The 23,360-nt window shown below is 42.1% G+C and overlaps 1 protein-coding gene across 3 annotated transcripts in view; it reads right to left on the reverse strand.

Annotated features, from left to right (window-relative positions):
- Positions 1-623: 623 nt before the first annotated feature.
- Positions 624-23,360, reverse strand: part of LOC117747088 (xenotropic and polytropic retrovirus receptor 1 homolog) — a 42,488-nt gene continuing 19,751 nt past the window's right edge. The window contains exons 3-16 of one of the 3 annotated variants that reach the window (XM_034556493.1): positions 15,933-16,034; positions 15,551-15,774; positions 11,244-11,393; positions 10,739-10,822; positions 10,451-10,581; positions 9,362-9,432; positions 9,037-9,134; positions 8,727-8,906; positions 6,625-6,790; positions 6,333-6,527; positions 5,336-5,502; positions 5,097-5,236; positions 4,168-4,389; positions 624-2,673 (exon numbers count right to left, since the gene is read on the reverse strand). In XM_034556493.1, the coding sequence (XP_034412384.1) occupies positions 2,619-2,673; positions 4,168-4,389; positions 5,097-5,236; positions 5,336-5,502; positions 6,333-6,527; positions 6,625-6,790; positions 8,727-8,906; positions 9,037-9,134; positions 9,362-9,432; positions 10,451-10,581; positions 10,739-10,822; positions 11,244-11,393; positions 15,551-15,774; positions 15,933-16,034 (1,985 nt within the window). In that variant the 3' untranslated portion in view covers positions 624-2,618. Of the gene's footprint in view, positions 2,674-4,167; positions 4,390-5,096; positions 5,237-5,335; positions 5,503-6,332; positions 6,528-6,624; positions 6,791-8,726; positions 8,907-9,036; positions 9,135-9,361; positions 9,452-10,450; positions 10,582-10,738; positions 10,823-11,243; positions 11,394-15,550; positions 15,775-15,932; positions 16,035-23,360 lie in introns of all 3 variants that reach the window. The other 2 variants (XM_034556491.1, XM_034556492.1) reach the window with 2 other exon arrangements.

Below are 23,360 nucleotides of genomic sequence, written 5' to 3' on the forward strand. Positions count from 1 at the left end.
CTTTCAACTTTAATATTTAATTGGCTTAACTGGCAATAACTCTGCTTTTCCTGAGAGCTCAACATGAGTGGAATATCTCACGATTGATAGCCAAATATAACAGACTCCATTGTTTAACAAAATTAATATCTTGGTTCTATTAGAAACATTTAGAAAAACATGTTCTCCAGTGCAAACACAACTACCTGTCTTTATCAAACAACAGAAGATGGATTCATTTGGTAGCAGTTTGACATTAGTGCCTGCTGTGTGGCCACCATGACAGAGTGCCTTTGAAATGAGTTTGCCAATATGCAGATGATGTGATGGTGATTGTGCATAACCTGTTACTGACTGAGACTTTGTCAAACAATACAAAACCCCACCAAACCCTGCAAGCCCCTGCAACTACCAGCTGTTAAAGAATGTTAGTCAATTCTCATAAAACAAAACAAAAAAAGAACATTTTGGAGAGGGTGCCAACAAGAAATGGTTCTCACATTGTAATAATAGCATAATTTACATTTCCACAGAACTAATTCCATTCTGCTGTACTGACTGATGTAAAGCTACCATAGATAAACCGCAACACTTCCTTTAGATTTTTCCACCTTAAAAGACCATCAATAACAGGAAGGCTGGACTACTTTTAATGGGATGTTTAATAGTGCAGGAAGCGTTGAGTTTCATTGATGGTAGAGTAAGAGAAGTTGGGACACAAGGAAAACCGTATGGACTGGAAATAATTAGTGAATGAAAAGAGTATTTGTGATAAAGGGAAACAGAGCAGCAGAGAGTGACATGACTGTTGTTGTGGAAATGGACAGTATAGTTATTTCAGCAAGACTAAGTGTAAAAAGTTTAGAATTTGTATGAATTAGGAAGCAGGAACATTTTAAGAATAGACTGTTTTTAGACAGTCGATATTTGAGAATTTACGGTAGGTACACAACATGTGATGAATAGTTCAGTAACATTACATTACATACAAATACATTAAAATGACTTTGTCTTAAAACAAATATGTTATTTATTATAACCAGCCCCCATTCTGTTAAAGTATTAAATCCAAACCGGAGTGTTTATGGAACCTGAGTTATGCAGTGTAAACACAGTCAATCAGATTCACTCCCCAACCACCAAACCAGCTTGAAGAGTCACTTCCCCCAGATTCAAGTTGAACTACACCATCCTTTTCAATGTTAAACTTTGAACCAATATGTGATAGACAGGTGACCTCCCTCCTTTTCATCATCGTCACATATTAATGAACCAGTTTGACAGACCCAAGTTACTGTTTCATAAACCAGTAAAGTATTCAATCAGGGGACAACAAATTTAAATGATTTGGACCTTTCAAGTTTACAAAAACGTATTGGCCTAATGAATTGACAGGTATCCCTCCCACTTATACATAAGTTGGCATACATTCAGTAAAACCATTTCCATTTATTTTTTTACCACAGGATGTTTAAGGTGATCTTCATCTTTTTCCAGAATCAAAATCTCCACGGTTGAACAGTCATTCCAGCTGCTATTCCATGCAGTATGAACTTAGTACTTAAAAAAAAAAAGTATTTGATATTTCATGAATATTTTCACACTTCCTACTTTGGTCCGTCTCATATTTACAACCACTGTTATAAATAATTACTAGTTTATGTGTGTTTTTTCTGTAACGCTCATCCACAAACAATAAAACATTTTAAATCCCTGTTTGTGTGCGTGTGAACACACAATAGGCATTCCACTCCAATTCACTCCTAAAAAGTGTGTGTTTCTGAGTGTGTGTTTCTAAAGCGTCTAAGGTGCAGGTAGGCAGCTCTGTGATGATTTGAAGGGGCAAGCTGAGTGAGTGAGGGAGTCAAGCCAGTGACTGATCGGCTTTTCCAAATGCTTGTCAGCATAGCCAAGGGTCAGGGAGTAGGGCACAAGGCCTAAAAGGTTGCCGAAAGGAGGAGGACACTTTTCATCCCTTATATTCTCTTATTGATAAAAGTTGGCTTTAGATCCACTCTGAGGTCCAAATTAAAAGTGAACTCATCTCTTGAGGTGTGGTGTAGCTGGAGACTATTAACTAAAGGCAAGGAGAAAACCTTTTGGTCCTCAACAGCAGCAGGTTTGAAGTTGTCGGCCTGTGTGGAAGCTGAGGGGTATCGAGGGGGAGCAGGGACACTTCCTGTCAGGGTGATCGGCTTGCATTCCATTTAGCTGCGTTGTTCATGCTAGCCTGAGGCTGTTAGGAGAGCTCAAGCAATGACTGCAGTTAGAGAGTTCCCCTCTGGGTGACTGTGGGTGACAAGAGGAGACGTTTTCCACCCACTGCTTCGGTAAGGTAGAGTTTAAGTGGTAAGCCCACCCTTGATTATCATTGAAGGTAGGTAGGGGTAAGAGTTTGATGGCCATGTTGCTGGGTTGTTTGCTCAAGGGGTGAAAGTTTCTCTCTTGAAATACTTCAAATAGTTCTGAACCCATGTAGCGGCTCATGCATTGGAGAAAGGATTACATAGGCATGAGTGTTTAAAACCGGTCCTTGGTTGAGAGTTCAACGCCCAACTCGCTGGGTAATTCCTCAGTTAGGAGGTGGAGTTTCCTCCTTTGAATAAATTCTGGACCCAGGCGAGGGGCGTGGCCTGATGTCAGGAGTCATCATCGGTGTCCTCTATCAAAACCTTGGTGTCACGGGTCTTGGACCTGAAATGGGAAAAACGAAGAAATAGTTGACAGTGTTGAGTGTTGACATGTAGGCTTACAGCACAGGTCAGTATGTTGAAACCAAATGCGGATAAGAATGGGAATGGTTACGATTGTGTAGACACTACTTTTATAGATACTCCTTATTGGTTTGGTTCTTGTTTACAACAGCAACGTCACTATAAAATTAGGATGGGAGCCAGAGCCTTCAGTTATCAAGCTCCTCTTTTATGGAACCAGCTTCCATTTTCAGTTCGGGAGGCAGACACAGTCACCTCATTCAAGAATAGACTTAAGACTTTCCTGTTTGATAGTGCTTATAGTTAGGGCTGAGTCAGGTTTGCCCTGGTCCAGCCCCTAGATATGCTGCTATAGGCTTATAGGCTGCTGGGGGACATTTTAGGATACACTGAGCACCAATCTCCTCTTCTCTCTCTCCTTATGGATGAATTTACATCTCTCCATTGCACCTTATTAACTCTGCTTCCTCCCGGAGTCTTTGTGACTTCACGTCTCATTGGGTCAATTGAACCTGGAGGTGTCTGATGCCTCCTGCCTGGTGAGCCGGCCTCCTGCCTTGGCCCTGCTAATGCGCCCCCCCTCCTCTCTACCTCCTTCTGTTTCATAGATTGTCATATTCATTGAATATGTTTATGTCACTCTGTAACACTGTTCATTCTTTACACATGACATATATTGTGTCTGTCCATCCGGGGAGAGGGATTCCTCCTCTGATGCTCTCCTGAAGGTTATAAATGAATAAATAAGGTAATAAATTATATTCCTGAGTGAAGTTCAGAAAGAAATAACACAGACATCACAATTTTTCTGTGTCCTTGTCTCCTCGCTTCTCCGACTTTTGATCCAGAAACCAATCTGAGTAAGCATGATCAAACTTTGTGCCACAGTTTGTGTTGCGCCCGGCGCTGCTCTAACAGCATTCCTTAGAGACATTTCATCTTGATATGACTGGGTTCTTTTATTGATTGTAGGCTGCATCCAAATCAAATGCTATTATCACAACATGATGTTTACAAGTGCAAACCTCTACAGAGTAATGAAACTTTGACATTATATGTACGTGCCGATGTCAATATGTACTAACGTAAAAAACATGTACATCTGCAATAAGAAGGGCTAGATCTAATAATTATTGTCATATTAAATTGGCAGTGAATTCTCTTAACCCTAAGTCTTCCCACTCATTTGCTCCTCCTGTACTTTTGAATAAAGTACTTGCATCAGCTCGTAGCCTGTTTGATGATCTTATATAGGAGCCCCTCTGCCCACTGACACCCAGGTAATGCCAAAGCCTTAGCTTTTGTTTTCTGGTGGCGTGGCCAACTAATTGCTAGCTACAGATCTACAGGATTGGTGGGGATGAACTTGAGCCACACGTTTTAGATCTTGCTGCTCCAATCTCCCAAACTGCAGTAACCAATTACTTTTGTATGTTCCCATAGCACATTCACATATGTTCCTGTTAAGACTCACTGTGAGGCTAGTCGTGGTCTGCGTAGACTCATGCTGTAGCTCCTTTTCCAGCTCTTCTTGCCCTGCCGGTTCCTGACTCCATCCTCCTGGTCCATCATCTGCTCCAGCAGTGTCTGGTCGTCAGCATTGAGCGGAGCCACACTGATGTCCCTTACGGCCCTGAACTCACCACAGTTATTCAGGTGTTCGTTCTCTAATCGGAAGAAGTTCCAAACAAAACGTCTGGGAAGGAGAAGCAATGACCGTTAGTAGCCAATATGACTTACATCACATATTAAATATTCTGACAATAGTGAACAACAATGGTCAACATCCTCATGTCAGCTAATTATCATCACATGCTGTATCAGTAGTCACAAATGTTTAGGGGGGACATGGGTGATGACTTGAATTGAAGACAGATTAGTTGATACATTTAATAGAAAAAAGATCATTAGATAATTGTTTTGAAGGAAATATCTTTCTTTTTATTCTCTTTTAAATGACGTAAACAATCAGACAGAACATTAGAATAGGACACAGGCTAATGGCTAGGCATCATTGGAATCCCAGTAATGCTGAAACAATTAGCCTATTCATCTACTGGTGATTACATTTAATTAGAAACAATCTTGATAATCAATTAACTGCTCATCTAAAGTGTCAAACATTTGCCTTTTACAGCTTTTAAAATGGAGAATGTTTTCTATCTTCGTAACCGACAACTAAAAAGGGATTTGGGTTTTTGATGGTTGATCAGACAAAACAAGCAATTAGAGGAAGTCCCCTTTGACTCTGAGAAACTATTTCTGACATTTTTAGGAATGATGGATCAGGGGAAATAATAATTTACTGGTTAACCCTAAGGAACTCAGGGGAGGAAAAAGAAGAACGGGATGAAGAAGGAAACTCTTGAGAGGAAATTCAAAAAATAGGATGATTGTGTATACCTAAAGACCTCCATTGGGGCAAGTATAGTCGCCAGTATGTCCGAGATGCCATGTAACCCAGAGACTGTGCTCAGGGAGACAGTTAAAGTCCATGAAAAGCGCAACAGCACATCCTCCACTATAGCACTGTAGTAATAGGCCTGGGGGAGAGACCAGAAAACAGGGAGACCACGTCATCACATTGCAGGGACTGGTATTGAAAGGATCAGACTACCGATCCTCCCTGTGAATATAAATACCTTTTGTGGGTAGACTATCTCCTCTCTCAGAAAGGTGTTCTCTCCTGCGTTGCGGTCAAACAGGCCCCAGTCCATCTTCAGATCCCAGACAAGTGTGTAACATGAGCTGACCACTAAACAGCCGATATACAAGTAGAGGAAGATCTGGGCGTCAGCATGGGCTTCAGCTAAGGAGGAGAGAAAGACGGGTGTGAGGTTAGACAGTTATGACCGACAAAATTAAAGAAGACCATCAGAGAGAAAATTGGCTATTTCTATATTCTTCTTTATGCTTGTCATCAGTGCCATCGGGTCGGATTCTGTTCAAAATCAGACTCCTTCAACTCCTTTAGCTCAGACTCCAGCGGCCCTGCAAGAGGTAACGGACGCACAGGAGAACCAGAACCGGGATTGAACAGGGTCGACAGGATAGACTGCCAGACCCTGTTGTAGGAAAATGAGAGGTTTTCTAAAAAAGGGACTGTGGTGCTCAGACACATTACCGCCAAAATCTACACAGAAATGAAATAGCTTACACATAACAAACAAAAGCTACTTTATACTAAATATACAGTGGTCAAACAGAAGCATTGCCGCTTCACAGGGAAATAAAGAAGAACTAGAAAAGATCATTTGTCTTTAAAGAAATAATGTGTTACTGTCAGACTGTTTAGTGTTTTTTTCCTCATGGTCTTCGGTAGATATTCTAATAGCTAACTGGAATTAACATCCTGAAGAAAATACTTTTTCTAGTTGTGACTGAGTGTTATTTTTCACGGTTGGACAGGTGATTGGTTGTTCAATAAGCAGTTTCTCAAGACAACAGACACACAGTAGAAGTTAGGAATACCTTACTAAATTAAGGAACAATATAAAATAACACGGAATATTAGTAATTAAGGTCTGTTTGATATAAAGGCCTGGTGCCATCTGTAATGAATTTTCCAATAAAAGGTGTCTGTGTAAGCTTTGCCCTCTACGCATTGAATACAACAAATATGTGTAGTCTCCATTCTACCTTTATGTGTGCTGTATAGGGCAGCAAAGGTGACAACAAAGAAGGAAGTGGAGTATTTCCCTGCGTTCACCAGGTGAGGGAATGCTCGCTTGGTGTCACGGTAACGTCGAAGACACTGGACGAATCGGAACCAAGCAGGAAGACACTGGATCACCGCACGGACGCCATAGGAGTAGGAATTACACACATCTTTACCTGCAGAGTATGGCAGGCAAATCATGTAGTTATGACAAGGTGCAGGTCCATCATCATTGGATCAGAGTCTTTACAGCCTTTAATTGTTCAGTCTTACCTTCACTGCTAATGAGTCCATCGTGTTTTTTCCAGTCAAGTTCAAAACTGTAGAAACAGATCATATACTCCAGATCCATCAGAACCACACCAAGCGAGTTCAACTGGTCAGCCAGCCAGAAGTCTGCAAAGCCAACATGATGAAACGGAGCCGTCACCACCCGAAACTGTGAAAGAAAGGGACAGAGGACAGTGTCAGAGATGTTAGAAGTTTCTCTTCAGAATCTTGAACTAAAGCATTCGTTGGTATTCGTTGGTATTCTCTCTCTCTCTCTCTCTCTCTCTCTCTCTCTCTCTCTCTCTCTCTCTCTCTCTCTCTCTCTCTCTCCTCTCTCTCTCTCTCTCTCTCTCTCTCTCTCTCTCTCTCTCTCTCTCTCTCTCTCTCTCTCTCTCTCTCTCTCTCTCTCTCTCTCTCTCTCTCTCTCTCTCTCTCTCTCTCTCTCTCTCTCTCTCTCTCTCTCTCTCTCTCTCTCTCTCTCTCTCTCTCTCTCTCTCTCTCTCTCTCTCTCTCTCTCTCTCTCTCTCTCTCTCTCTCTCTGAGCGTGGGGTGAGGAGCTCGACCTCGTGATCAAGACCGGAGTCGAGGACTTCGATTATGTGTTTTTTGTGACCTCTGGAAACGGGAAATGTTTCAGGTGTAGACGAGAGGGGCATCAGGCCAGGGAGTGCCCAAGCAAGAGGTCAGCTGAGCGGGACGCTTCTAGTGAAGCGGCTGCTGAGGGACAGAGCCAGAAGGGTCCTGAGGGGGTCGGCGGGGACCGTCAGGAGGGGCAGATGGGTGGAGCACAGCAGGGTGAGGAGGGGATTCAGGAGGGGCTGGGTGGGGCCCAGCAGGGTGAAGAGGGGGTTCAGGAGGGGCAGGGAGGACAGGGAGAGACGGGTGGGGTCCTGCAGGTGGATCAGGTCGACAAGGGAGGTCAGGGAGAGGTGGGTGGGGCTCAGCAGGATGGTCGGGTGGGTGCTGGAGGGAAAGAAAATTGTGGGCAGGAAGCGGTTGTCATGTTTTCAAACAGTGAGGTTGGCATGGAGGAGCTTCAGGTTCACCGTCTGAAGAGGAAGAGCAGGGAGAAAGGGGAAAGCTCACAGGCGAAGAAAGGAGCTTCGGGCAAAGGGGACTGAGTCTAGTATGGAGGAGGACTCTGATTCTGAATGTGGATCCTCTGAGGGCAGTGATTCCCCAAGAGGGTACAATCTGGGCAGAGTAAAGTGGTTTGTCCATGATAAGAAGACCCGGAAGGAGCGCCTCGGACTGAAAAAGGTAGTGCAGGAAATTGAGGAAGAGCTAAAGGAGGGTGGTGTATGTGAAGCCACACAAGGCCAGAGACCCAGTAGAGCGACCTTGAGGAGACTGATGGAGGTAGCCGGTCCTGGACTGGGAGGCGTCTCTCTCTCTCTCCCTTTTTGGTACTTTCAGCCAGTTTCAGCTTTTTTTTAGATTTCAGCTTCAAACTTTCAGATTTTAGCATTCCAACGCATTTTCAGAAGGAAATGCTCTTTCTAGTTAGTTGGAATGCTTCAGCAGTCCAACTATTGTTCTTCAAATCTTTAATAAACGTATTATTCTATTTCTTACGTATGTACTTTGGACCTTATCTAGTCCTTCATATCTTCAGCTATAGAAACGATTAAAATATTAAAATATTCAGCTCCTTCAGGAAAATCTTCAATTTTAAAAAGCTTACAGTATCTGCATACTTTCAAGACACCATTTCAACTTTTAAATGTTGACAAAACCGTCAACTATTACTGTACATTTTCAGATATGTTTTATCTTTTCACATTTTATGTAATAAAAAAAATGGGATCTTATGGAGTAAATGAGTAAATTCAATTTCGCTAAAACCTTTTCAACTTTAAAATCCTATACGGTCCCACTTTTGTAAGGCACTGAATTTAGTGCTGAAAAAATTAATCAATCATTTGGACATTTCAACTTATTATGGACAAAAAAGGAATATGTAGTATGTCTTATAGTTGTACTGCCTGCTGCTCAGACAAAACACTCAACTTAAATACAAGATAGAGCAACTTGTTTTCCTAGAATGACATTAAAGATGAACAGTGGTGACAAATAGAAACTGTAAAATTTGTAATTGACAATACCAAGAGTTTGAGCAGCCAGAAGCGTGACTTGTAGTAGCAGGTCTTGAAGGGGTTGATGAGGAAGAGGAGGAAGAGGCCGTAGAGGGCAAGAGGGTTAGCCTGCATTGGTACCAGTATGCTATCACTGAAGAGACAGGACAGCAGGCTGACACACCACAGCACCCCCAGCAGACCTGCAATCTGTACACACAGTCACACAAACCATCAGCAGGAACATACACTGATAGAAATGCTTATGATTCCAGAGTTTTTATTCCCATCTCATTTTTTTGGTTTGTTTGACACAACATGTGTATGTGTGTGCTTGGACCTCAAACAGATGTTGATGTGATAGGTTGTTTCTGGGGTTGAGTTCAAAAATGAGTACATGGTTAACTCCAGCCTGCCTCCAGCCGTAGGTGTTGATGCCTGGAAGATGAAAACAGTGAGTCTGATAAGGGACTGACTTCACATTTCTGTGCCCTTTGAACAGGAAATCAATCAAGTTTAGCTGGAAGGTAAACTTTTTTATTATTGGCGTACAACTAGACTTGGTTTCCTCCTTCCTTCCTTGTCCTGAATTGAATGAACTTAACTCCCAACTTAGCATTGTATCACAATTATGTGTGTGTGTGTGTGTGTGTGTGCACGCATACCTAACAAGAAGAGGAATTCTATTAACAGGAAGCCTCCTCTGTAGATCCTGATCATAGGCCAAACATCAGCACTACGAATAACCACAGCTCCTAGTGACAGGTAGAGAGACATGGAAAAAGAGACGAGGAAAAATAACAAAAGTGCACAACCAGAGAAGGAGAAGGTGAACCTGTCCATCAGATCATTCACTACCAACTTATGAACTTCTTTACAAGGCAGAAGCACCATGGTAAACATGCATGGCTCCATGTTGAATAAAAATCATAATGTGGGTAGTGGATTGTTTAGGTCACCAGATATAATGCACGTGGTAAAAAAGTCACATAGTTTAAAGATAAAGTTTAAAGTAACTGTTCCATTATTGAGAGGGACACCTTGTTGAGTAAAGTTTGTAGTTTCATTTCGATGAGGTTCATGTATTCATATCTTCCAGCAGATCACAAACAGAACATGGTCAACCAAACCGTTTAAATGTATGCATTGCCCTCACTGTGGTAATGTTGTGCAAACTAAACAATTTATCATGTATTTATTTGTATCATTTACAGATTTGAAGAAGAATAGTTGTTCATGTTAACAGAAACAACTTATAAATGAGTGATTGTATTAACACAACTTTCCTTATATTTTTGTAAACATTTTGTTACAGTACCTTTCTGTTCATCTTGGGGTACACAGCAACCAGTTAACTATGTCCTAGAAATCTAAATGTTGACATTTGGTGAAATTGTATATTGTAATAATGGTAAACACAAAACACAGATAAAACAGTACAATTGACGAAACAATAAAATATGTCTTTTACTACTACTTTTTGTTTTCATTATTAGCATTAAATTTAAGCCAATGAGTGCATTTTGAACCAAGCCATGTTATTTCTATATCACATATATATATCTGATTGGCTAGAACTCGCTGGGTGGGTTGGTTAGGTTTAGGTATGAGGAGTGAGATTGGTTTGGGTAAGAATATCAGGGTAAGCCAATCAGACACAGAACAGAGTAGGGCGCTCCATGCCTTCACCATACTGACAGTTATTTTTCAGGTAGGAAGACAAGTAAAAACAGAGTGACTCGATGATTAATGACCTATTATATTGATGTTTGAGAATTTTATGTGTGTGTATGTATTTGTTACCTGTAATGACCACAGTGACCAATAAGACGAGGAATACTCCGCAGTACAGCCCGACTCTAAAGGTAGTCCACGCAGGAGCAGGCTGCAGACAGAGAAACACAAAGCAGGGTGAGGCACACAATAGCAATACAGCGTTTAGATATGAAAATGTAAAGATTAACAACACCCTGTCAATCTATAAGAATGACAACAATACCACTCTCTTGTTATATGTATATCCTTTTGTGTGTGAGAAAGACCTGTGCAGCTCCCAGGGGAGGAACCCTCAGTCTCTTCATGGCCCTCTGCCTGTCACCTCCTTCCAATTCTGTGGTGACCAACGCCTGAAACACACACACACACACACACACACACACACACACACACACACACACACACACACACACACACACACACACACACACACACACACACACACACACACACACACACACACACACACACACACACAACACACACACACACACACACACACACACACACACACACACACACACACACACACACACACACACACACACACACACACACACACACACACACACACACACACACACACACACACACACACACACACACACACAATGTTGATCTCTTCCCACTTGACAACAACTGATAATATTGATGGCTGCTAAGTGTTTCTTACCAACCTGCTTTCGCAATACTGTATTTAACTGCATCAATGCTGATGAAGAATATGTGAATTTGAGCATTACATGCATATCTATACAGTTGTGTGAGCACCTCGGTCTCAGAGATGAGCTGAGTGATCTTCTTGCATGTGTAAAATGGAGCCACTTCAACATGAACCACCCTCCAGTCGGCACCCCTCGACGTCTCCAAAATCTTGTCATGCTTCTTCAGGATCTTTCTGAAACCTGTAAAGTTCAGGTTCTACAGAGACACAGACAGGGAGAGAGAGAGTGAAAGATGTTTAATGAAATAATCAAACTTGTCAAAACCAGCTGATGAGACGTAAAACCATACATTACTTAAATATGACAAAGGATCTTAGTGTTGTTGAGCTGTATATAAGAAGTGGACGTTGTCATGGTGACGTCACCCACTGGCTTGTGGACTGCCGTTATGAAGCCTTGAGTTCCCCATGTTGGCTTTTTTGCAAGCAACTGTCAAGTAGAGTTGAGATCCCAGAAGAGCTGCCCTGAGTGGAAGGCAGATATACTGGACTAGAAGATCAGGCCAAGGAACACAGAGCGTATATTAGAAATGAGTAAAACCTAAGAGTTGATTTTGCTTTTGTGTATTGTAATTTATGAACCATAAGCTCAAATGTAATGTTAATTATGTGTGTGTGTGCTAACTTGGTTTGCAGATGATTGTGCATAGAGTGTGTTTGGGGAAAGGGAATTGTTGTGGCTAGTGAATCTGGCTAGCATCAGACTCCAGCAATTGTTTAGACACCGCAGGGACGCTCTGTCTTTGCATGAAGGATTATCGGCCCTTCAGCTGAAATCCTTAACTTTGCTACAAGAAGGACAAACCTCAGCAACGTTTGTATTTAATACTTTTACTTAATTCAGTGGACTGAACTTACTGAACGGTTGGAAACTGTGAAATGTTTCCTCATACGATCGTCTCAGGAAGGACCAGTAAAGTAATCAAGCTCCTCTTTTCGAGAGTGTATCCTGCTGGAGTCCAAATGTGTGTGGCTTAAACTGTGATAAAAGAATGATGTCATTGAGCAACTGGTAGGAGGATTAGCGGGAGAGGCGAATGGAAGCTGGAAGATAAAAAGAGAAGACTCGAAGCATCGAGTGGGAATTCTGCTTAGGACATTGCCTGACACTCAGCTGAAGGCATCGTCCAGCACAAGCATGGGAGGACTCCGTCTCTGCTCACAGCTCAAAGGATACGGAACATGTGCAGGAATTGGCTGACGGAGGTTCTCATATTCCCCCTGCCGAAAGGAGTAAGGATTCGGTTTTCTGTCACTTTGTACGGAGTCTGGAGGATTACAGACGGTACTTCGATCCCCGGCAGGAGGAGCCGGGTGTCCCGCCAAGACCGTCATCCCCCGCCAGATTCACGGGATTGGCATTAAACAACATTAAGTTATGTTTAGCAAGCCGTTTCATACTATACTTGGTATGAATCACAGTATAAGAGCCATAAACTATGCAGGTTGTGCCGTTCAAAAACCACACTATGCAAAATAAAAACAGTTTGAAACAGTTCTGAACTACCACTAAGCCACAGAGGGGAAAAGCTGACTGGAAGTACAAAGCATATAACATTCACATTACAATGCTTCACAACCTTTTCATCGTGCATCATTTACCGAAATCAAACACGGGATTGCATAGGCAACACTCGCTATGGTGAACCATGTGCATTAACGTTGTTGTGACAAAGGAAAACGCAGTTAATGATGATTATTAGTGATATATTTATTAATGTGAGTGTTAAATTAATAGCACTCTGTAGACCCTTCAGTTTCTTCTAAGCTTAGCGGTAGGAGACTCATAAAAGGGTCAGACGCCGGACACGATCAGTGGTTCAAATCTTAATGAGAACTGTGTCCACTGATTTTGGTCACCAGTCAACAAGTAATATTTTCGTCATGAAGATGGATAACTTTTCGTGATAATGCTGTCGAAATCTTAAATGAATGCTCCAGCAAGCCGCTGCACCGCAATGTTTCAAAACGATCCTGTGTATTGATTCACTGAAGGTCCTTATAGTCACATGACAGTCATGTGTAATCTGTATGAATGTGTGCTGCACAGGGTAGAATATGGTTATGATGATAGAGATGAAAGTCTGTAGTCTTTAATATAAAACATTACATTGTGAAACAGCAAACTGTTGTATCACACGTTCATTTGTGTGGATCAGTTCCCACAGCTGACCGTCATCTCTACGGTGTTTGAGTATATTTGTATGAATGCATGGCGTCAATGTGACATCAGATTAATAAAGATATATAATACAAATATATATGACGGACAACAGCGTTTTGTAAAGGATTTATTAACGTGAGTGTTTTGAATAGACATCGGCATCTACCACCAACTTTGTTGTTCACTCTGGCTAAGTGTCCTCAGCTTCTCAGCCACAGCCTCACGGTCTGGTAATGAAGTTTACAGCACACTGATCTGTTTATAGTCTTTAAACAGAATGTGACAGAGAGGCTCAGCGGCACATCTTCCTCACGCAAAAATAATAAACCAGATCATTCATAACCAGTTCACCTCACACACCGGACGACAGGACAGTACGATGTGTTCACAGTGGTGTGTGAAACGTCATAGTTTATGGCTCTTATACTGTGATTCATATAAATTATGGTCTGAAACAGCTTGATAACATAACTTAGTCACTAGCGTCAAATTTTCTTGACTGCCAATCCCGTGAATCTGCCGTATATAAAGTATTGAGTCATAATTCTCGCGATACCTACGCTTCCTGAAGGCAACGTAGTTGAGGCAGGTCCTCAGCCTTCTGTTAAGCTGTCACTCATGATACCACACCCCTGTAGTTGAAACCAAGCCCCCCACGCCAGATCCCTGCCAAAAGTCTGAACCTGAAAAGAAACGATCTGAAAGTGAAAAAAAGAACTGAGCCTGAAAAAAAGATTTGAACCCGAAAAAGATTCAAAACTGTAAATAAAAAGTTTGAAAGTTGAAAATCTAAAATCTGCGTAGTGACATCTCTGCGTAAAACAACGGCCTCGCAAAGCTCTCTCTTTCTCTTTGTACGAGGGGCGGCGTCAAGCTTTACTCTGACACACATTGACTCCAGCTCAGTACAGTACAGCATGAGACTCACATGATGGCAGAGAGGAGACAAAGATCCAAAGTGTGGCTACATGTGACTCCAGGAGATGCGGACCACTCTGGTTGTCTCAAACTTAAGGAAAGCTTCACAAATAAAAGGAGGAAACAGTAGCAGTTCATCCCAGCATGTGACCAAAAAGCAGAAAATCTGTCCGTTTGTGGAGCAGCCATCCTTGTCCACTGCAGGTAACGTTAAAGATTCTTATTAGTTTGATCATAAGGATATGTTAATAAATGAAAGCTTATCGTTTCGTTAATCGTTTAGCTGTGAATGTATTTCAAAGATTGTGGAACATCTTTTATTGCTGCTCAAGAAGGACTATATGTATACCAACAAGGATAATAAAGCAATATCGTTTTCTTAATTAATCTTTTTCTCACAATGTAATCAAAAATAAACGATATTGATAAGAGCACTAGTATCCATTGGTTGTTACAGTATCTAAATCTCCATCATGTGGCCATGCTGTCACCAATAATCCCTTAGCTACGCTTTGTTGTTTTTTATTTGGAAAATAGGCAGGGTGGAGAGAGAAAAAACACTGGGAGCTCCACATCACTCATCCTGCTTTTGACTTTGAAGGTTGAAATTGAAAGCTCATTTCCATCAATTTTAGATTTAGAATCTTATACCTTTTTTTCATATCTACTGCAGCACAGGTTCTGGTCCAGGCTCTGATCATCTCACGGCTAGACTACTGTAACTCCCTCCTGGCAGGTCTACCTGGTTACCTGTGGCCGCCCGCATCCGCTTCAAAACATTGGTACTTGCGTACCGTGCTGCGAACAGATCGGGTCCAGTCTACACCAGGACATGGTCTAACCTCACACCCCAGCTCGTTCACTTTGCTCGGCTTCTGCCAATCGGCTTGTAGCTCCTTCACTTCGAGCTAAACACTCAACAAAGTCACGACTGTTTGCTGTGCTGGCTCCTCAGTGGTGGACCGAGCTCCCCATTGACATCAGGACAGCAGAAAGTCTCTACATCTTCCGTCGCAAACTAAAAACACATCTTTTTCAACTATACCTTGAATAGGGAAGGTAGCGCCGTAGTAGCACTTTGGTAGCACTTAAATGGCTCTTACTGATAGCACTTTGTAGTTTAACTTTATTGAAGAAATTGTACTTGCTTGATTCTTGTTGTTCTGAGTTTGGACTCATGGTTTAATGCACTTATTGTAAGTCGCTTTGGATAAAAGTGTCAGCTAAATGACATGTAATGTAAAGATGAAGTTGGAGTGTGTGAATATGCACCTGGTAGTTCTGCAGCAGTATGAGGCTGAGGTAGAACTCGGAGAAGGCCAGCTGCAAGTCCTTTATGTTTCTGTGTTTGCATCGCTCCTGCTGCGACAGGGCAAACACTGTCTTCCTCCTCCTCAAGCTCCGCCCGTTAGCCCAGCTCTCCCTCTGGGCATCCAACGATGACTGCAGCTCATTCTGCAGCGTGGCAAATCGCCGCTGAGCCTCAGCCAGCTTTTCTGGAGGAAAAGAGACCAAGACAATTTTACAGATAGAAAGCCTCTGAGGATAATAAGAACAACAAACTGTCAGAGCTATATCTGAATGAGTGATAACTAGATCTAAAGTGTATGACTGAGTGAGTGTAGAGAGCAGTGATAGCAGTTGTAGTCATTACCAGAGTAGAAGGTGTTGATCTTGGCCAGCTCTTTTTCGCACGTCTGGAAGAACTTCTCCTCAAACTTGGCATAGTACCTCTTAACTGTATCCTCGTCTGTGACTGCAAGAAGATGGGAGTTGCTAGATTAGTATACAGGAGGGATTAAAAGGGAAAGGAAAGAAAGGACAGCCAGGCCCAACAACAACAACAAATGGGGATGGAGGAGAGTGTGAATGTATAATTCCATGTTTTCTGCATCAAAGCCTCGTAATGTCCTGCTCTGACCAGCAGATGGAGCAGTGAGACAGCAGCAGGGCGTCCAGCAGGCCAAAAGTCTTCAAAAGCTGGGTTATTTGTTATTTCTACAGCAACTGAATTTGAACCCTAATTTTAGGACTGACATTTTCATTCTTCTAATGTATATAAATCAAAGGTTCATGCAGTTTACATACAACCTTTTTATAAAGAACTTTAAATAACACAAACACTACAATGTGTGTTTCTAATTGACGACAGCCAGATAACCCACTGCTGCTAAAATCATCTCGTACATGTGGATTAAAGAAAAGTTGAACATTTACAACTCTGTTTTGCCTTGAACAGCAAAACTAAAATGCTTCCATTATTTATTTTCCACATGTCCCACCATGTTTCGTCTCAGACAGTCCAGTATTTTACAGTGTAAAGGGGCCATTCTGAATGTACCTCTGTCATTCCTAAGATAACCTGTAAAAAAGGCTTACTGTGAAATATATTATTATTATTATTATTATTATTATCATCATGCATTCAGACCCAGACTAAAGAGCTGACAATAATGCTATCTCTCTCTCTGTCTGTGAAGTTACCTGATCTGTATACAATCCATCAGTGGATGCAGCACAGTCATGGTCTGGTTCTGGACCCTGAAGGGGTCACTGCAGCAACTCAGTCACGTGCCTTCTTTACAACTTCTTCACTTACAGATAAACTAGAGCCTTCTGCTGTTTGTCAAAAAATCTATAACACGTTCATAAGAAAATAAATAAATAAGACAAACTAAGTTTAGAAGCTAATCTTTTGAAAATTGCACAGTCAAGTTCTCCATGTTTTAGGATCGTTTTACTGGAAAGTGACGAGACAGCATGGATTCTGATGATATCAATGTTATATTTAATTGTATCCCAAATACCATGTTAAACAGTTTAATTCCTGTTTCAGTCAAGTCAAATGTTTTTTATACAGTTTTACCAGAACAGCGTGCTGTTATTTTCCACCAAAAAGCTGTGTGTCTAACCACTGTCACGTCAAGAACAGGCAAACAGACCAGGCAGGTGGTTTTGAGTCAGACTCTGCAGACTCAGTGATTCACTGCGTTTCAGACGGGCTGCTTTTAGACAAGACACCAAATTAAGTAAATTGGAGTGTCCCAACCACTACACCCACCCTCCCCCAACCACCACGGTCAGACTACAGTAATCTCCTTATCCTTTTTTGTCCTTATTTTGCTCTTTTTTCTCTCTGTCTCAGCTCATGTCATCATGATTATTATCATTATGATATGTCTGTCATTTGACAATTGATGTTTCTTAGCTCTATTTTTTAGCAACACCCTGTTTTACTATCACATGGTTACACATATTTACACAGCCAGCCAGTAAACAGCCATCAGGGCTGTGTGTTGCTCAAAGGCACTTGAACTGTTTAATGGTTTGAGTGAGAGACCAGCTCATTCATTTAGAGGTTGGCTCACCCATGTTACAAATAAACAGAATTTCTCCCTTATCTCTAGTGGTAATTAGTAATGCAGATAGATTATCTTGAGCATCCACTCCAATACGATAGGCGCACATAGATTCAAAGCATTAAAAAGTTACCTTGGATAACACAAACATGCAGTCAACATTTTATTAGGAACTATCTGGAAAGTAGTAGTTAATACTGGTCCCAGTAGAGAGGAGATATAACTAGATAGAAAGTTCTAGGGCTTGCCTAGAACCCTCAGTCGACTTTATATTCTTTAAATTGACAATGGCGCAGAAACACACTGGAGGACAGATCGCCCCGGTCAGATCGCCGTGCCCGGAGGAGGAGGCTGTGTCCCTCCACACAGGGAGAGAGGGCGTACTGTGCAACCCTATAAAGCTCATGTCTAGAGCTACAGCGCCACCTCCACCCAGGGCCTCACCAAGCCAACCGAGAACCGGTCCCGGTGCATGGCCATGGAGGAAACGTTCTCAGTGAGGGCCAGTCAGCACCAAAGAGAGGTCCAACAAGATGATCCTACCATATTGAGTGGCCCTAACCTGCCGAGTTGAATCCCCCGGGCAGACTGCACCTCACCCGTTCAGAAGAGTAAAAGTATTTTCGGTTTGTTTTCAAACTGTGGCACGGTGCACTTGATTAGGAAATGTTCACTGCAAGTCATGCCAATGGATTTTTTTTGGATTGTCAGATGGTCTATATATATATATATATATATATATATATATATATATATATATATATATATATATCTAAAAAATAAAAAAGGAGGCCAATCTTTGTATTAAACAGCCAAATCTAATGCTAATCAAATATCCTGATTCCCAGCCCTACACATTTGGCCACAAAAAAACTAAACTATCTGCATGGATACAATCACAAGGTCAATGAGAATGTCTTTCTTTTGTCATTTGGTTGAACCAAACCTTTAAATATGACACTCAGCCAACAAACCTCTTTAATTCTACACTATTACTGTGCCACTATAAAACACATTAACAAGGGCCAATTCAGATGCTGCAACCACATATGCATCCAGCCACGCGTGCATTCATACACATACAGACACACAAAAAGACATGACCTCCATGGCTAAATGAAAAAAGGAATCCTCTGGTGAGACCAATGATGCCTCCCACAAGTGTCTACGAGAAGCCATAAATGAGCTGGAAGTCTTAATACAGGGCTAATACAGTTCTACCCCTCACAAATACAAGAGAAACTTTGCATTTCATATTAAATTGAATAAAATCAACTTAATGTGCATCTATAATCATGTAGTTAAAACAATCAAGTTCATGAATTTTGTACTAGTTAATATAGCCTACGCCTCTAAACCCTGCATCACCAACTGCATTATCATTTGGCAAAACTCAATATGCTCACAGTGAAGCTGGCCTGCAACCAAAGTATACAAAGTCTATACATCAGGAACAAAATTCAGCTCCCGGTGTATTAAGACTAAAGTCCCAGAAGAATTCCTAAAAATAAACTGAAGGGGGAAAAAACAATGGCAGTCTGACTGGATTTAGTCAATAGCCAGAAGATGAGAATGGAACAACCTGTGAATCACAGTAAGTAGCAACATGTGACTGTAGACTTCTGTATATACATGTTGGACTCATCGGCCACGCTGCAAATTAGGGAACCCACACTGCCACAGGGAGAACGTGGAGGGAACCCACACTGCCATGGGGAGAACGTGGAGGGAACTCAGGCGGCCACGGGGAGAATGTGGAGGGAACACACACTTCCAAGGGGAGAATGTGGAGGGAACCCATGCTGCCATGGGGAGAACGTGGAGGGAACCCACACTTCCAAGTGGAGAATGTGGAGGGAACCCACGCTGCCACGGGGAGAACGTGGAGGGAACCCACACTTCCAAGAGGAGAATGTGGAGGGAACCCACGCTGCCACGGGGAGAACGTGGAGGGAACCCACACTTCCAAGGGGAGAATGTGGAGGGAACCCACGCTGCAATGGGGAGAATGTGGAGGGAACCCACGCTGCCACGGGGAGAATGTGGAGGGAACCCACACTTCCAAGGGGAGAATGTTGAGGGAACCCACGCTGCCACGGGGAGAACGTGGAGGGAACCCACACTTCCAAGAGGAGAATGTGGAGGGAACCCACGCTGCCACGGGGAGAACGTGGAGGGAACCCACACTTCCAAGGGGAGAATGTGGAGGGAACCCACGCTGCCATGGGGAGAATGTGGAGGGAACCCACGCTGCCATGGGGAGAATGTGGAGGGAACCCACACTTCCAAGGGGAGAATGTGGAGGGAACCCACGCTGCCACGGGGAGAACGTGGAGGGAACCCACACTTCCAAGAGGAGAATGTGGAGGGAACCCACGCTGCCATGGGGAGAATGTGGAGGGAACCCACGCTGCCATGGGGAGAATGTGGAGGGAACCCACGCTGACACGGGGAGAACGTGGAGGGAACCCACGTGTGCAGAAGTTTCACAAGATGCAGGCAGAGTGAATGGGTCAGATGAAGAGCAGCAGAGGATGTGAGCTGCACTGAGTTCGGGTGAGCTCAACACCTTCTGGTCACACAGAAAACGGCCCCCACTGACTGACTCAAACTCTGTTTATTGTTATGCACCTTCCACCGAGTCAAATTCCTTGTCTGTGCAACGTACTTGGCCAATAAATAATTCTGATCCCAACTACTGAGGCTGCTGTCCTCAGCATAGAAACTCAGAATAGACTAAAAAAACAAAAACAATAAACAGATCAAACTGATAGGGGTGCACAAACGGTTTCCAACATCGTTTAACATTGTCAATTCATTCTCTGATCAATCAAATTCAAAAACAGTGATTACAAATCATCAATAAAGTCTCACACGTAGCAGCAGAATATTTTGAATGCTGTAGAAGAAGAGTGTGCTGTCCTAGTACTGTGACTGGTGGCTGATCATGAATTTCTCAGCTCAAGTTCTGTTATGTCATATTCTAACTGAAAATAGCCCCCTTCAGTGATGAAATACTTTTGCCAACTTTTGCCAGGGTAAGATGAAAGGAAAGATACCAGGAAGAGACATATAGTGCTAGTCATGCTGGTTTGTGAGTGTGTAGTGCAGTGTCACAAAGAGGCCCGTCATTACATGATGAAAAATTAGGTTTTAGGACATGTCATGGTCATACTGTGGCTGTTGTTAGTGTATTTATACAAAGACACATAATCGGGCAATAATGTGCAGGGTAAGATAGCCCCACATAAAAAGTAATTAAGGAGCTGGAGGTTAAGTGCACGTATAATATTCACATTACCTATACATTCTAGTTTACGTTCAGTCTATTCCCAATATATTTGGTTTACTTGAAGCAGGGCTCAACATTATTTACTGTGTCCATGCACTGGCCTCAATTTCTTACCTGCTCTAACAAATGGCGATTGCCAACATGTAATTTAGTTTGAAGTGAGACAGTAAAATGACTTTAAATTTAACATGGTCAGAGACTGGGCCATTCTGAAGAGGACTCCATTGAACATTTTAGCAAACCTATTTATGATTTTTAGTTATTTATTATTGCAGTTCAGATATCAGGAAATAATAAATATCGTGGAAATGTAGCAAATCTTTTCTTGAATTTTCTACAAAACTATAGTAAAATAAGTAGTCGAGGTGATACCGAACAGGATTACATTGAAAATATCAGCAAACCTTTGAAGGAACACATTTTTCTATAAATTATAGTTTATAAATTAGGACATTTTAGGTGTGTTACAATATAATTTGAGCTGACTGTCCCATGTACAGGAAAACTATTTATGGTCATTGTCAGGGACATTTGGAGCAGAAATCCATTGTGCTTATCAGCAAACCAATTATGGAAACGATGGGCAATATGACATCAATTTTATTCCACTTTTATTCCACTAATCCAAACCGCTTATCCTAGTCAGGTTTGCGGGGAGGCTGGAGTCGATCCCAGCTGACATTGGGCAAACAGTTTTGCCCAGTTTGCCAGTTCATCACAGGGCTCATGAATTTTATATTGTTATTCTTTGTGGTAAATTAAATGGGAGACTCAAAACATGATTCCACCAATGTTCACTCTATTGAACAAGTTTAAGAACACAACAAAATATCTCAAAAAAGGGATCTGTTTATGGACTTTAAACTGAGTATTCTTTTACATATGTACTGTTTATTCACCTCTTTTCACCACAGACATAATGGGAACTTCATTACACTTTAAAGAATCAACCTCTCTGAGGCAAAGAAACGCTGACAAAACTTTTTCACAGCTTCACCCACATGTAGGAAGAGTTTGAAAATATGCAGCGTTGGACCAGTACAGTAAAAAAGACAAGTTGATGGCGAGCAGCGTGGTTCAGTGAGCAGGATCTGTTGAGGGTTGGCAGCAGCAATGTTCCAGCCCCAGGAGTTCAGCGGGTACAGGTGCTGTGTGGCTGCTCTCACTTGTTAGCACAAGCAACAGGTTCCGCAAAGCAAAAGAACGGCAGCAGCCCTTTTGTAACCAAACAGCCAACGGCATAAAGTGTGTGGGAGTAACTTACTTCATCGTGTGTTGTATTGCCTGTTTGTTTGTTCCACCCCAAACTCCATAGAGACTGTGTCTGTCCCACGGCCACTTCAATTTAATGTAACCAGAAGAGGAGTCATACCAAATCACCTCATAAGAGTTAACACCACTTTTGCAGCAGTGCAACAAAACAGGATGATTAAATGTGGACTCCTCAATATTAGATCTGTCATTTAAAGCTGTATTAGTAAATTATTTAATATCAGACAATCACATTGATTTATTATGTCTTACTGAAACCTGGAGTCATGAAGAATATGTCAGCCTAAATGAATCAACTCCTCCAAGTCATATTAATACTCACATTCCTCGAGGCACCGGCCGAGGAGGTGGAGTAGCAGCCTTCTTTGACTCAAGCCTATTAATGAATCCTAAACCTAAACTAAACTACAACTCATTTGAAAGCCTTGTTCTTAGTCTTTCACATCCAACCTGGAAAACATTACAGCTAATTAAATTTGTTATACTGTACCGTCCACCAGGTCCATATTCAGAATTTATATCCGAGCTTTTGAGTTTCTATCAAGTTTAGTCCTTAAAACTGATAAGGTTATTATTGTAGGAGATTTTAATATTCATGTGGATATTGATAATGATTGCCTTAGTGCTGCATTTATCTCATTGTTGGACTGGATTGGCTTCTGTCAGAGTACAGAAACCCACTCACTGCTTTGGCCACACCCTCAACCTTGTTCTTGCATGTGGCATTGACATTGAGCATTTGGAGGTCTTCCCACAGAACCCTCTTCTGTCAGACCATTACCTAATAACTTTTGAGTTCATACTCCCGGAGTATACACCGTTAGTCAAAAGTTTCTACACCAGATGTCTAACTGACAGTGCTGTAGCTAAATTTAAAGAAGCGATTCCTTCTGCATTTGATTCAATAACACGTCTCAATGTGACGGAGGACTCCTGTGCTAACTTTAGTCCGTTCCAGATTGATCTTCTTGTCGATAGTGCTACAGGCTCACTGAGAATGACACTAGACTCAATAGCCCCTCTGAAGAAGAAGACGGTGAGGCAAAAGAGGTTTGCTCCCTGGTATAACCCTCAGACCTGAGAACCCTCAGAGAGCAAACATCACGAAAGCTTGAAAGCATATGGCGTTCTACCAATTTGGAAGAATCACGCTTAGTTT

This window comes from Cyclopterus lumpus, chromosome 17 (genome assembly GCF_009769545.1).
Source record: "Cyclopterus lumpus isolate fCycLum1 chromosome 17, fCycLum1.pri, whole genome shotgun sequence".
In the NCBI taxonomy this organism is placed as follows: domain Eukaryota; kingdom Metazoa; phylum Chordata; class Actinopteri; order Perciformes; family Cyclopteridae; genus Cyclopterus; species Cyclopterus lumpus.